This window comes from Archocentrus centrarchus, chromosome 4, assembly GCF_007364275.1.
Source record: "Archocentrus centrarchus isolate MPI-CPG fArcCen1 chromosome 4, fArcCen1, whole genome shotgun sequence".
Lineage (NCBI taxonomy): Eukaryota > Metazoa > Chordata > Actinopteri > Cichliformes > Cichlidae > Archocentrus > Archocentrus centrarchus.
The window spans coordinates 18,155,270-18,167,554 of NC_044349.1; the positions used below are offsets into that span (position 1 = coordinate 18,155,270).

A 12,285-nucleotide genomic window follows, 5' to 3' on the forward strand; every position below is an offset into this window, starting at 1 on the left:
AGTCCCAAAATTTGCATTTATAATCTAATTTACTGACTCCAAAAAGTCACCCATGACACTGAGTACTATAACAATCCAAGAGTACACTCACCGGCCACTTTGTTAGGTACACCTGTTCAACTGCTTGTGAACACGCATGCATGTATCTAATCAGCCAATCACATGGCAGCAGTTCAATGTATTTAGGCATGTAGATGTGGTCAAGATGACCTGCTGAAGTTCAAATCGAGCATCAGAATGGGGAAGAAAGGTGATTTAAGTGACTCTGGCGTGGTTGTTAGTGCCAGACGTCAGCTCCTGTCAGCTAAGAACATAAAGCTGAGGCTACAGTTAGCAGGGGCTTGGCAAAATTGGACATTATAAGAATGGAAAACCTCGCCTGATCTGATGAGTCTCAATTTCATTTGGATGGTAGGGTCAGAATTTGGTGTAAACAGCATGAAGGCATGCAACCATCCTGATTTGTATCAAAGCTTAAATCATCATAGACAAATGGTCTCCACAGTCACCAGATCTCAATCCAGTAGAGCACCTTTAGGTTGTGATGGAACGGGTGATTCAGATCATGCATGTGCAGGCAGCAAATCTGCAGCGAGTGTGTGATGTCATCATGTAACTATGGACCATAATCTCTGAGGAATGTTTCTAGCACCTTGTTGAATCTGTGCCATGAAGAAGTCAAAAGCTGGCCAAAGGATCGGCAGTACAAGGATTGGGTAGAACAGGTAAACATACAGACCAGCGGGTTTCATTCTTTTCTGCTTTGTTCACATCACCTCTTATTATAAAATAAAATGATAATTTCTTATATATTGTGTTTCAAGTGGCTTTCTTTTTCAAACAAAACCAGAGTGTGCTGCACAGCTCTCATCAGATACGGTTAACACTCTTAATTTAAGTTCATTTTAAACACAAGATTTCCAGGGATTTCATCAGTACTCTCTTACTTAGCACTACTGAGAGTCATCTTATAATAAGCTTGGATTATGCTTTTGTTATTGTGATGGCATATATATTTAGCTTTAATGCAAATTATATTTAATCAAGAGACTGAATAGAATTTAACTTCTTAAATGTAGTAATAGAAGCACTACGCATGAAGAACATGCTCCTCTGCATGCAAATAATTGACACATTACTGGATGCACAAACATTTATTATATCAGAATCAGAAAAACAGAGTGTAAATCAAGCATAGTGGGGATACTCATAAGCATGAATTTACACAGTCAAATGATGGTGTTCAAATAATAACATGCATTCGAATGAATAAATCAGGACCTTTACAGGTTATTTCCAAACTGGTGACATCTAACAGATTGCTGATACATTTTTCATGCTCCTCGCTGTGGTGAGCTTTTGGTTGCGCTGTTATCACTGTTAGATGAGGCATCTGGCTCCCATCTGGGCTTTGCTGTCCTTCTGCAACAGAAAACAGATTTCATAAAATAAGCAAAAATGACACATCTCCTCATTTGTTCGTTGCACAAAAAAAAAACAAAAAACATTCAACGGCCACACACACGTGAGACAGCTGATTACAGTGAACATTCAGTTTTCCTAATCAGACCTGTTTAGGTTGCTTACGTATTTTTAGGCTTGTCCAGTTCTTGCTGCATTTTCCTCAAGAAAACTGTCAGGTGCTATTGGAACTGGGACAGCCTGACGGGAGACTGTGTACTTTAGACAACACAGAAGAAATGAAACATCAGTGCAAATGAACAGGTACAGCATATGCAATGCAAGGATTTTGAAGTTATACAAAAAGAATAAAGGTAGTGAATATTTCCCGTAAAACCTCTGGAAGTTTGATGATCACATCAACGCTGTCCGATGAGGAAGCAACAATTGAGGCGCAAACCTCCTGCCTGGGATTTCTCACAAATGTCTGGTTGAAGCCGTGAAGTAAAGCCATGCCTGGGATGTATCTTTCAATACTGGAACAGATACAGTACAATCTCCTTTAACAACACATATCAATGTGCGCCATAGTTGTAAGCACCAAAAATATTTCATTTAAGTAGTGGGAAAATCTTCATTCATTATTCTCATTTCACCACACGACTTTTATTTCTTGACACAAACTGGATGTTAAATAGAAATTGGAGGCTCACCCAGAGCAGTAATTCTGGATATTTTCTGGGACATTAGTCCACTGAACTTTGGCTTGAAGTGCCGGCTTGGAAGCAGAGGACTGTGCAGGAGAGGACTGTACAGCAGCCGCCATAACAGTGACTTCATAGGGCTTGCATTGAGCTCCCCAACTAATCTTTGCCTAGAACAAACACAAGCGATCAATGCCGAAGCCAAACTTTACAAACAAGCACATGGCTTTAATGTTTTCTTTATAAAATATGACACATTTAAAAAGAAGTAAAAGTATATAATGAAAAAATAAGGACATCATTATGTACTCCAAGATTTCTTATGTTCAGCAGCATAAATGGCTGCTAATTAAAAATGCCATACTATTGCTCATGGTTTCTTCACGTTAGTGAAAAAAGCCAGTGCATGCGACTCTTCCAAGCTTTCATGCTGATCCCTACTGTCCAGATCAAAAATGCAGCCACATATTTGCTTCAGAATAAATGACATCAGCCACATTTAATGTCGCTGAGGAATATTTCCTCCAGTGAAATAAAACAACCTTTTTCATGTGTTTTTAACCGTGTGCACATGAATGAAGAACATGCTGAACTTAAGCTACAGCTGATTTTAGTGAGTTTGGAAAAAAAAATAAAAAATCGGGACAAAACACAACATCAGTGCCAGGAAATGAATCCCGCACATCAAATTCAATATCGGTTTGCTACCTTTGCATTAGAGCGAGACTCCGCAGTGGCGTCGATGCACAACTTCCAGTTGGCGGCTGCACCGACATGGGACACAATCACTTGGGCCCTCTGAGTGTCTCCTTCGGATGGGCTGCACAGGATAACATCAAAACCCTCAGGCCTCTGATCGCCACTCATAGCAAGGGCTTTGATATTGATGGCAGGTTTAGGTGTTGCAGCCTAGAAAAAGAGCCAGAAAACAAGCCATTACTTATTTTACATTAAAAATCTTATGTCCTAAATTTAGAAATAATACCAAAGTGAATGTGCGTTACTAATTAGTGGCCCATTTAACTTACCCCCATTGTGATTTCACTGGATCCTCTTTCATTTGAAGCTGAATTTGATTGTCCCCTGGTTTCATTCTGTAAACACAATATAGGAACAGGAGACTTTGAATTGATAAAAGAAAAGAAGAGGTGATGGAGAAATAACATCACAGAAGAGTGCAAATACCTTGAAAATCTCAAACAATTCACGGAATCCCCCTGGTTGGCTGATGGGGTTAGCATTAATCTCAAAGTGGATTTTCTCAACAGGTCTGGTCGCCTCGGCTGACAAAAGTGCACAAATTACATGAGCATAAGACGCTTTCATAACCTAATACAGCCTAAAAAGGACATTTAAAAGTAGCAGTGTGTCTCATGTGAGTCGAGAAGCACGACAAAAAGGTCATCCGTGCATTTGACTGCACAGTAACTGCATGGTATGGTGTACTGAACTCGCTGTGTATACCTGGGACTACTTTGACTGCCATGTGGGTGTATCCCAGTAGATAGTAGAGGGGGTATTCCTCTTGAAAATACTGTCGCTTCACTTCATAGTCTACACAGACACCCACTCCATAAATGCTATTCTTGGCACACACATTTGCCCTGCGATGAAAGTTGTTTGGTGTTGGTCTCTGCTGAAGGACAAAAATCAAGAAGTTCTTGTAAGTCTTGACTGGATGAATGATTAACAGTAATCTTCCGAAGTTGTTGACTGTACCTCCTGGGAGAGATCATCAGGTATCATTGGTGTCCTTTTAGGAGATTCTGGATGTCCAATGTTCCTTGAAATTGCGTACACGTTGGACCTATATATTGGAAATAAAGGATTTTTAAAAATACATTTGGCAGTATTGTGGACAGCACATATAAAACTGAACGTACTATAAAATTTAAAAACAAAATGTGCTGGAAACTTTGCAACTCTCCAGATGATTCTAGCTGAGCGTATTCAACATGCTCTTAAACCAGTGCCCTGAATGACAAAGCATTCATTGATTTTCTTTTTAGCTCAGTGAGCTCCAGTATAAAACACAACAGGCAGTTAAGCATGCTGGAGTGTGCAAATGGCCCTGCTGGCTAGTTTGTATGTGGTAGACGAAATTGCCATGGTGAAAGTGAAAAACAAAAATATGAGTGGTGGGTGGTTGGGGTTGAAGTTTATAAAATTGCTTTCAATTGTAGAAGAACATAATCACAATTATGACATACTTGATTGAGAAGAGTTCAATCTCTTTTTTGCAAGCGGGGACGTCAAGTTCAAATTTCTTTTTTCCAATATTGATCTTGGCAGAAAGCTTCCAGGGGAGTTCAACGGGAGCTTTGCTCTTCAACTCAGAACCACACTGGAAAAGCTCTGTGTTGATCCCACAGAAAATCCAGAAGTCCTTTGTGAAACTAAAAAAAGAAAAAAGTGAAATAATAAAGTTACGTTTTGGGATTACAGCACCAAATCGAACTTACATATACTGATTATCATCCCTAAATATACTAGAAATGTATCTTTTTTTAATTACCCCACAACACCATCAGTATCCAGTGAAATATCTGCATTCACGAGGTCTCCCAGACGCTGAGTTTGTGCTGGATTTATTGCAGCTTTAGCTACAAAAAGAAAGAAAGACCTTTAGATTCTGATTAAGTATAGATTAAGTATATTTTTCAGTAATTAACAAGCAGCTGCCATTGGCTGTAGTGTTTAAATCCTTACCATTAACGGTGATTCCTGTGACTGTTTGATAATACTTGCTGATCTCCATTGGGAAACCCAGGGTGGTAGCTTGCGTATAACGAGCCTCAAAAGTCAAAAAAGGTTTTGTCCAATGCCATGAAAGTCCTTTTTTTAACGTCTCAATGGCATCCCACACAGGAGTTCCTCTCGATGCAGAGGGGCTGACAATCTACATGCAAAATCAGAGGACAGCATCTTGTAAGAGGTTTTTACTTTGTATTGATACCATTAGAAGTGTTGGCATAAAGTGTTAGTGTGTTTGTCAATTTATTCTTACCCTTTTGATGTACTCAAGGAGATCCTTCTTGAGTTGAGCAAAGACAAACTCTTGTCCAGAGGCACGTGAATAGGCAGAAAGGACCGGCTTATTGTTTGGCAGAGATTCCCAGTTTTTAAGCTGAAAATAGCACAATATAATGGGCAGCCCCCACAAATGATCTCATGGCATCATAGTAGAGTTGATATTTTTCACTTTGGTCTTAGATGTAATACTCACAACATTGTAAATAGCCTGCAAGTCGCTGTAGCTAAGATCTCCTTTAAATCCAGGGATGCTGTTGCCAAATATCTGCTTAAGTCCATCTGCACGGATGCCGTACTGGTATCAGAAGAAAAGGGAAGGATTACCATTTGAGCCTGGGAAGACGTGCTTAACTTCAGTTCAGATTTTAAGTTTATTATATGACACTGTACCTCCATTAGCTGCAGAACTCTACCGATGGCATAGTACTGGCGTTTTGTCATGATCTTAGTGGGTAACACACTTGCTGGACCTCTTAACATAATGATTTCATTAGATATTCCCATTAGAAAATCATCTGCATTTGGAAAAATTTAAATGGTCAATTATGGAGTTATTCATTCATTTAAAGTCCACACAAATACTCAAAATATTGGCATATCTGAACCCACCATCAAATAGGTCCATACGCCATGATCTGCTGTACTTGGGGCAGAGATGACCAAATTTAGCAGCAAGGATTTTCACAGCTAGGCTGCAGGAAGTTGAGCTATAACACAGAGCACAAAGACAATTAGATATCATACAAAATAAACCAGCAACAGCAATAAAAATGCAGCACCTGTCCCACTGTTATACTCACAGATCGTGATTATCTGGAGTCTTGGATGTGGCTAAATTTTTCAAGTAAGAGTATGCAAAGCTAGCAAGATGGAGGTCTTTTTCTTCCTCCAGATGTGCAGCCAATGTGGACACAAGAGCCATCGATGGCTTTGTGTCGAAAAGGACCATTATTGCCAGCATGCGTGTCTCAGGGGCATAGTTCTTTTGCAGGAACACTTTCAAGGCAGTGTCTTGGACCTGAAAACACAAACATTTGTAATAATTAGCAGTTTAGAAAACTACTATTTCCCAGCTACTGCTAAGGTAAATGCTGCTTATGCTCCAGCGCAGTCTCTTTGATTTTTTTTTTTTTTCGCTGACAGAATAGAACAGACTGCCTTCATTGTCATTATACAGGATATACAATGAGATACAGGAGATACAATGAGACAGTGAATCTTTAAAAAGACAAAGGCCGACACTTTCTACTTGATTTTATCTTCACGATTAAAAGAATGAAATACTCTGAATGGTTGGGATTTTGTCAAATTGCATTGTACCTCTGCACTTGACCTTGAAACATATGCAATTTTAAACTTGACTATGGCAAACGAGGCATGTGCAAGTAAAAAAAAACAAAACAAAACTGTATGTCATTTGGTGTTCTTACATTGTGGGGGTCTCTGCGAGCTGTTAGTCTCATAGCCTGCACAGCAGCACTCTGCACACGAGGTGACACATTTTCAGCGTTGGCAGCGACTCCAGGGAGGAAGCGGGTGATGGTTTTAATGGAACTTGGATGACCTGCATTGCCCAGAGCTTTCAGAGCGATGACCATCTCAGTTTCATTGTGGTTTCTTAGACCCTCATTGGCAATATCCAGCAGTGGCTAGTTAAAATGGTAAACACAAATTTGGGCTGTTTTTAAAAGTGCTCATTGACTAGATAATTTGTTAATATTGGTTACTGTGCCTTACTCAGATATACAAAAGAGTATTAGAGTCATATTATGAAAAAGTAATATTGGATCAATGTGGCCCTGATACTCCATCCTACCAATATGTACTCATATGATATTTTTTGGGTTCTGATTACCTGAACAGCTGATTGTGGGCATGGTGTATGATATGCACAGTATTTGTACACCAGAGAGCCATAGGACAGCACTGCAGTAGGCCACAGGTAAGGACTGGATTTAATTAATTCCATAGTCAACAGAATCTGCAAAAGATAGACACGTCATTTGGGCATTTCTTTTTCTTTTTTGCTTGATACCAATTTTTCCATCTTTAGTGCGAACTCACTTTAGCTTTCTCAACCACCTCAGGTGTGGCTTGGAGATGGTCCACAGCTATCAGAAGGGTTTGCAAAGCTTCATTTGTGGACACGTCTTTTGCCTGAAACCTCTTTTCCAGGAATTTTAGGACTCTCTCATCGTTGAGCTCAGCAACCATGTCCAAGAAAAAGCGTCTAAGAAGTGAAAAAGAAGAGAGAACTGAGCTAATTAGAACATACTCCAGATAAACAGATGACGAAAGGGCATATGAGAAAGTATCACATTTACTGGCACTGGTAAAAAGAAAAAAAAAAGATACAGTCTTACTTTAGTGAAGAAAGCAGTTTTTTTAATCATTACAGTTCTGCCTCACCTAATATAAATTATTCTTGACTAATGATCTAAACTAAATCCCTCTTGAACTAAGTATAAGGATAATCAAGTGAAGTGGCTCAGCATCCAACTTTAGAGGCAGCCTCGGAAAATTTTGTTCTTCATAATGAAAAATTTTTTTATCTGTAAAAGATTTTTTTTAACCTTAAGCAAACAAACAAAAATTCTCAGTGGGTACGAAGATATTTATAATAAAGCTAACTTCTAACTGACAATTATTTTCATTCCTGAACAGAGACGTTACTTTAAGTGGTTTAATGTCACGCTTGATTAATTTCTCAGGGACGTCCAGTGTATCAGTTCAAATATAGATACATAAAATTAAAAAACAAACAAACAAAAAAAACCCACATGATTTCAGTTCATTGAATTCAGTATTTTTTAGTTTTAAATGAGTCAGGGTAGAGTTTGACAGATTTCTAGAATATTTGTTTCCTTTTTGTGGCATGTAGTTTACAACACTTACCGGTGCTCATCATTTCTTGCCAGTTCCACCCACATTTCATCTAAATCCCTCTCTTGAAGCACTCGCAAAAGTTCGTACACCTTTAAGGTATCTTCAGTTGTTGCGTTATTAATCTGGTTTCTATGATTCTCTGCCAACTGTTTGATCATTCTAAGAGCCTGTGAAGAGGAGCAGAGTACAAATTTACAGGTTAAAAAAAGAGATTTTTATTAGTGTATTCCATTCTTGATTTTATCAATTTAAGGGATTTCACTCATTTTGATGGATTCTGGTGGATGTTTTGTAACACCAGCCCACCATTACCTTTGGTTTGGGGTCTGCCATGTCCTGCATCACAAGAGGGATGTTTGCGTCTGAGTTCACAAACTTGTACACTAGGTTGCCCCTGTTTTCCATGGGCCCAGCACTGGCAGCTCTACTTCCCTCACTCAAACGAGTCAGTACCATTTCCTTCCTGCAGGAGACATTTTCTGATTTGTATTGCAGCAGCTAAAGTTAATTAGCAGGCATAATGTGCAGATACTTTCTTGTCTTACTTTGCTTTCATCCTGAAACTACCACGCTTCACATTGAAGGGACTGAAGTACTGTCGCTCCAGGCCATAAGCACTCTTAACGATACCTCCCTCCTCTGTTGGTTGGATGGTGTAAAGATATCTCACAGTGGAAATCAAAGATTCCCCTCTCTAGATTGGAGGATATGCAAACAGAAACAGAGCTGACTTTGGCGAGTTTAATTGAAAAATGGTACAATCAGCTGCATTTACAGTGAGATAAACAAACCTGCTTGGAGTCTTTGTCTTGGACAGCGGTGGCCATTCCTTTTTGTATGGCTGCTTTATCCCTGCAGTTACTGATATCCACGACCTGAGTGATGTTCATGTTGTGTGTTTCCCGGTTTATTTCAGTAGCGTAGTTACTCTGACACACTCCATGGATTCCAGCCTACAAACCAAATAAAAGTTCTTACATCATTCATGTTTTGTTTTTGTTTTTGTTTACTAATGATGCATGTAGCTTAATAGATAATTTTGAAACTGATAATTTACCTCTTCTAGCTCATAGACAGTTGGTGAAGTCTTGACAGTTACATGGAAGAAACTCAGTATCCCTCTCACAATGTTGACAGCAGTGTCAGAAATGTCACGAGCTGCATGGATGTTTCCAACATGGCCATTGCTATGTTCAAACTTGATAGGTTTGGCAAGCTGAGCAGCAATACGTTGACTGAGCTTTGGGGAAGGATTGAAATCACTTTTCCCAGGGATGCCATTGAGCTCTGCAAAGGTGACGTCTGAAACCTTAAAGCAGGAACAGAAATAAGAAGTATTTGACATAAATCGCTGCCTTTTAGATTCGCAGGTACAATGTGTGAGCCTACAGAAATGTATAGGCACTGGCATTTGTCCTTAGTGATGGTTTCTTCAAGCTCACAGTTTTGTAGTTACAACATTTCAAAGCAGGAAACAAAAATATGCTGGAAGATGATAGAAAATGGCCAGTGTTGCACAGCTGTAGGTGTGCAAAAGTCACTGAAATTATGTTCATTCCCTTCAAGAGTAGAAACTTGTGCCTTATAAAGAGCTACTTTACTCACATTATTTCTAACTTTAAGCAACATATTTGTGGATTTGTATTGCCCTCTACTGTCAGTCTTACCTGAAGAATGAATGTTTGTGGAGATTCACCAGAGATCTTGACGTTGCACATCATTCTCACAGCAGACTCGGCTCGATTGGGCTTGCCGAGTCCAAAGTTCACTTCTGCTGCATATTTGTACTCATAGGTTTTCCTGTGATTCAGGCTGAGATCTGAAAGGTTATTTTAAAGTTAAATACCATCTGATTTGCTCTTTATGAAAAATCTTTGGAAGTGATTTTTTTTTTTTTTTACATTTTGCTGTGACTTTATGAGCACGATTGAAAATAAAAAGACTCACCATAACGAACACCTCGACAAGCTAAAAGTCAAACACAGTGTTGGCATTAGAACTTTTGGGAATGTGCACTATAAGGCGTAGCTTTGATTTACATTTGTTTACATGGGATCTAAGATGCTACTATCCAATGAGCAGCATGTTAATTCCTCTCAGTATTTTTCCAAGATGTTAAAAAGCACACATGGCATGTAATAAAACTATTAAACAGTAAAATAAAAAGTTGTAAATAAAGGTGGATTATTAAGTTACTGTTTTACAAGTAAAATAACATGAACAAATCAATGATACTTACTGGTCAGGGCCACAAGGCAACAGAGGAAGAAGAGAAGACCCCGCATGGTGAAAGAGGAGTGGAGGTTAGCATTCAGGTCTGTCCTTATATACAGTTGGGCTCTCATTTCTCATTGATCCTTCAGAGGACATCAGACATCTGATTAGGACATCTAAAAAGAATAAAATAAACACAGGCTCTCTGAAGTGAGGCCATGCTGACCCATGACATCGTCAGAGTGACATGAATAATATGTCAAAGATAATTTAGGAGGGCAGAGCAGGTCACCCACTAATGGGAAGGTCAGTGGTTCGATCCCCGGCTTCTCTGGTCTGCATGTCAAAGTGTCCTTGTACAAGATGCCCCAGCGCCTACAATCGGTCCATTGGTGTGTAAATACGTGTGTGTGTGTGTGTGTGTGTGTGTGATAGGAAGACTCTATAAAATTATTGTTGTAAATGTTGATTATGTTTCATTTTGCCTAAAAACTATTTATGCTACTAATCATGAAAATTGCATGTTGTGCTTCTTCTAATACAATCGCACAACTCAAAAATGATTTTTTTAATATAAAAAAAAAAATACAGAGTTAATACTTGATTTTTAATCATTCCGAAGATGAACTAAAGACATTTTTCAAAGCTCAGCTGCGCTCGCAAAAAAAATAAAATAAAAAAATACAGTGAGATCTGTATCTGTTCCCTCAGTGAAACCCAGACACAAAGTAAAGGAAGACAAGATGTTGGCCTGGTTTGTGCTTTTGCTTCTTAAACATCAGGGAAAATCTTGGTTTTGAAATACATTCATAAAACACCATACACCGCTCCTCATGCCAGATTTTAAAATTCTGCTTTGGCCTAAATGACTTAGCAAACAGCCCTGCTCCTATGTGAAGTTTGAAGGTGATGACATCGAGCAGCAATCAGCTGATGCATTTACTGCTGTCTTCTTTGAGGGTCATGCTCACATTGCAAAATGCAGGTCTCACTTGTGCAATCACTCCAATTCCCAGTCTTTATTACACCTTTAAAAGTGATTGCCCTGTTTTCCTATTTTTCATCTTACCATTAGCCAGCAGATGACTACAGTGTCATAAATTTGTCCTAAAATTATATGTATATGTATCTCTTCACAGTACATGCTTACAGTAAATTCCTAGTCACTTTTGCAGTACTTATATGGCATGAAACAAATGTAATTAATTAATTGTTTATTTATTTTCTGGAATTCAAGTGCCAGTTTAACAACTGTATGACTGTTTACACACTTGATTGGTAACCAGTTCTAGTTTTTAAATTGAATTACAATTAAATTAAGAGATTCGAATGGCATAGAAACTAATAACACTTCAGCCTTAGGTGCACCAAAATGATCAAAAATAATGATATGCAATATGTTTTCTGACAGACCTACAGTCTCTACAGGAACGCTACAAAATGTTTCAGCACTTGAGACTTAATAGATGCAGAAAAAGCAAAAACGTTTTGACAACTAAGAAAAATTATTTAAGAGCTTTAGTTCATAGACTCCGTAAAAGAGGAACGTGGCTGCCGTGACATCACCGTGACATCACTCTTTGGCTGCTGCAATGCTGGGATATTTTTGGAGCCACAAGAGTAGAGAGGGTGGAGTGCTACCATTAGCAAGCTTGTCTACATTCTAGCAAGATCTCATATACTATAGGACTGCACTGCACTGATGCAAATAGATCAAATAAAACTGAATTTCAGTCTCCAAAACTGCAGCAAAGACTTAAGCAGATGAAAAGCCTTTTTTTATTATTATTTATTTATTTTTTATTGTTGTTAGTGCTCAAAAGGGCTCAATAGAGAACTAACAACACAGACAAACATAGCAGACATCAGGCAGCTATGTGTTGGTATTCATCTGTCAGTCAGAGAAGTCATGCCTCTAACTCTATTAGCTTTAAGCCTTCAGGGGTTTGCACACAGCACACGACGCTAGCTGCACTCTCTGCTGGCTTCAGTGCACTGTTTAAGGGAGTTTCCAGACTTCCAGCCAGAGGTCAGTCTGTTTTCTGTA

General features: G+C 38.8%; 1 protein-coding gene across 2 annotated transcripts; it reads right to left on the bottom strand.

The window, feature by feature from the left end:
* Nucleotides 1-1,139: 1,139 nt before the first annotated feature.
* On the bottom strand, nt 1,140-10,369 carry vtg3 (vitellogenin 3, phosvitinless). 2 transcript variants are annotated; one of them, XM_030726995.1, is made up of 28 exons: nt 10,264-10,369; nt 9,972-9,992; nt 9,692-9,843; nt 9,082-9,333; nt 8,816-8,977; nt 8,570-8,718; nt 8,337-8,487; nt 8,034-8,191; nt 7,203-7,368; nt 6,994-7,119; nt 6,569-6,787; nt 5,939-6,156; nt 5,748-5,845; nt 5,529-5,653; nt 5,332-5,433; nt 5,113-5,232; nt 4,815-5,004; nt 4,621-4,708; nt 4,316-4,501; nt 3,825-3,912; nt 3,570-3,741; nt 3,291-3,388; nt 3,134-3,199; nt 2,814-3,014; nt 2,115-2,275; nt 1,799-1,937; nt 1,588-1,680; nt 1,140-1,422 (listed from the first exon to the last, which is right to left on the bottom strand). In XM_030726995.1, exons 1-27 carry the CDS (start codon nt 10,367-10,369, stop codon nt 1,594-1,596), a joined length of 3,801 nt encoding a protein of 1,266 aa, XP_030582855.1. In that variant the 3' UTR covers nt 1,140-1,422; nt 1,588-1,593. The 2 variants fall into 2 exon arrangements, with proteins under 2 accessions (XP_030582855.1, XP_030582856.1); XM_030726996.1 differs by having other exon boundaries at nt 3,570-3,738; nt 10,264-10,355.
* Between the last annotated feature and the right edge of the window lie 1,916 nt (nt 10,370-12,285).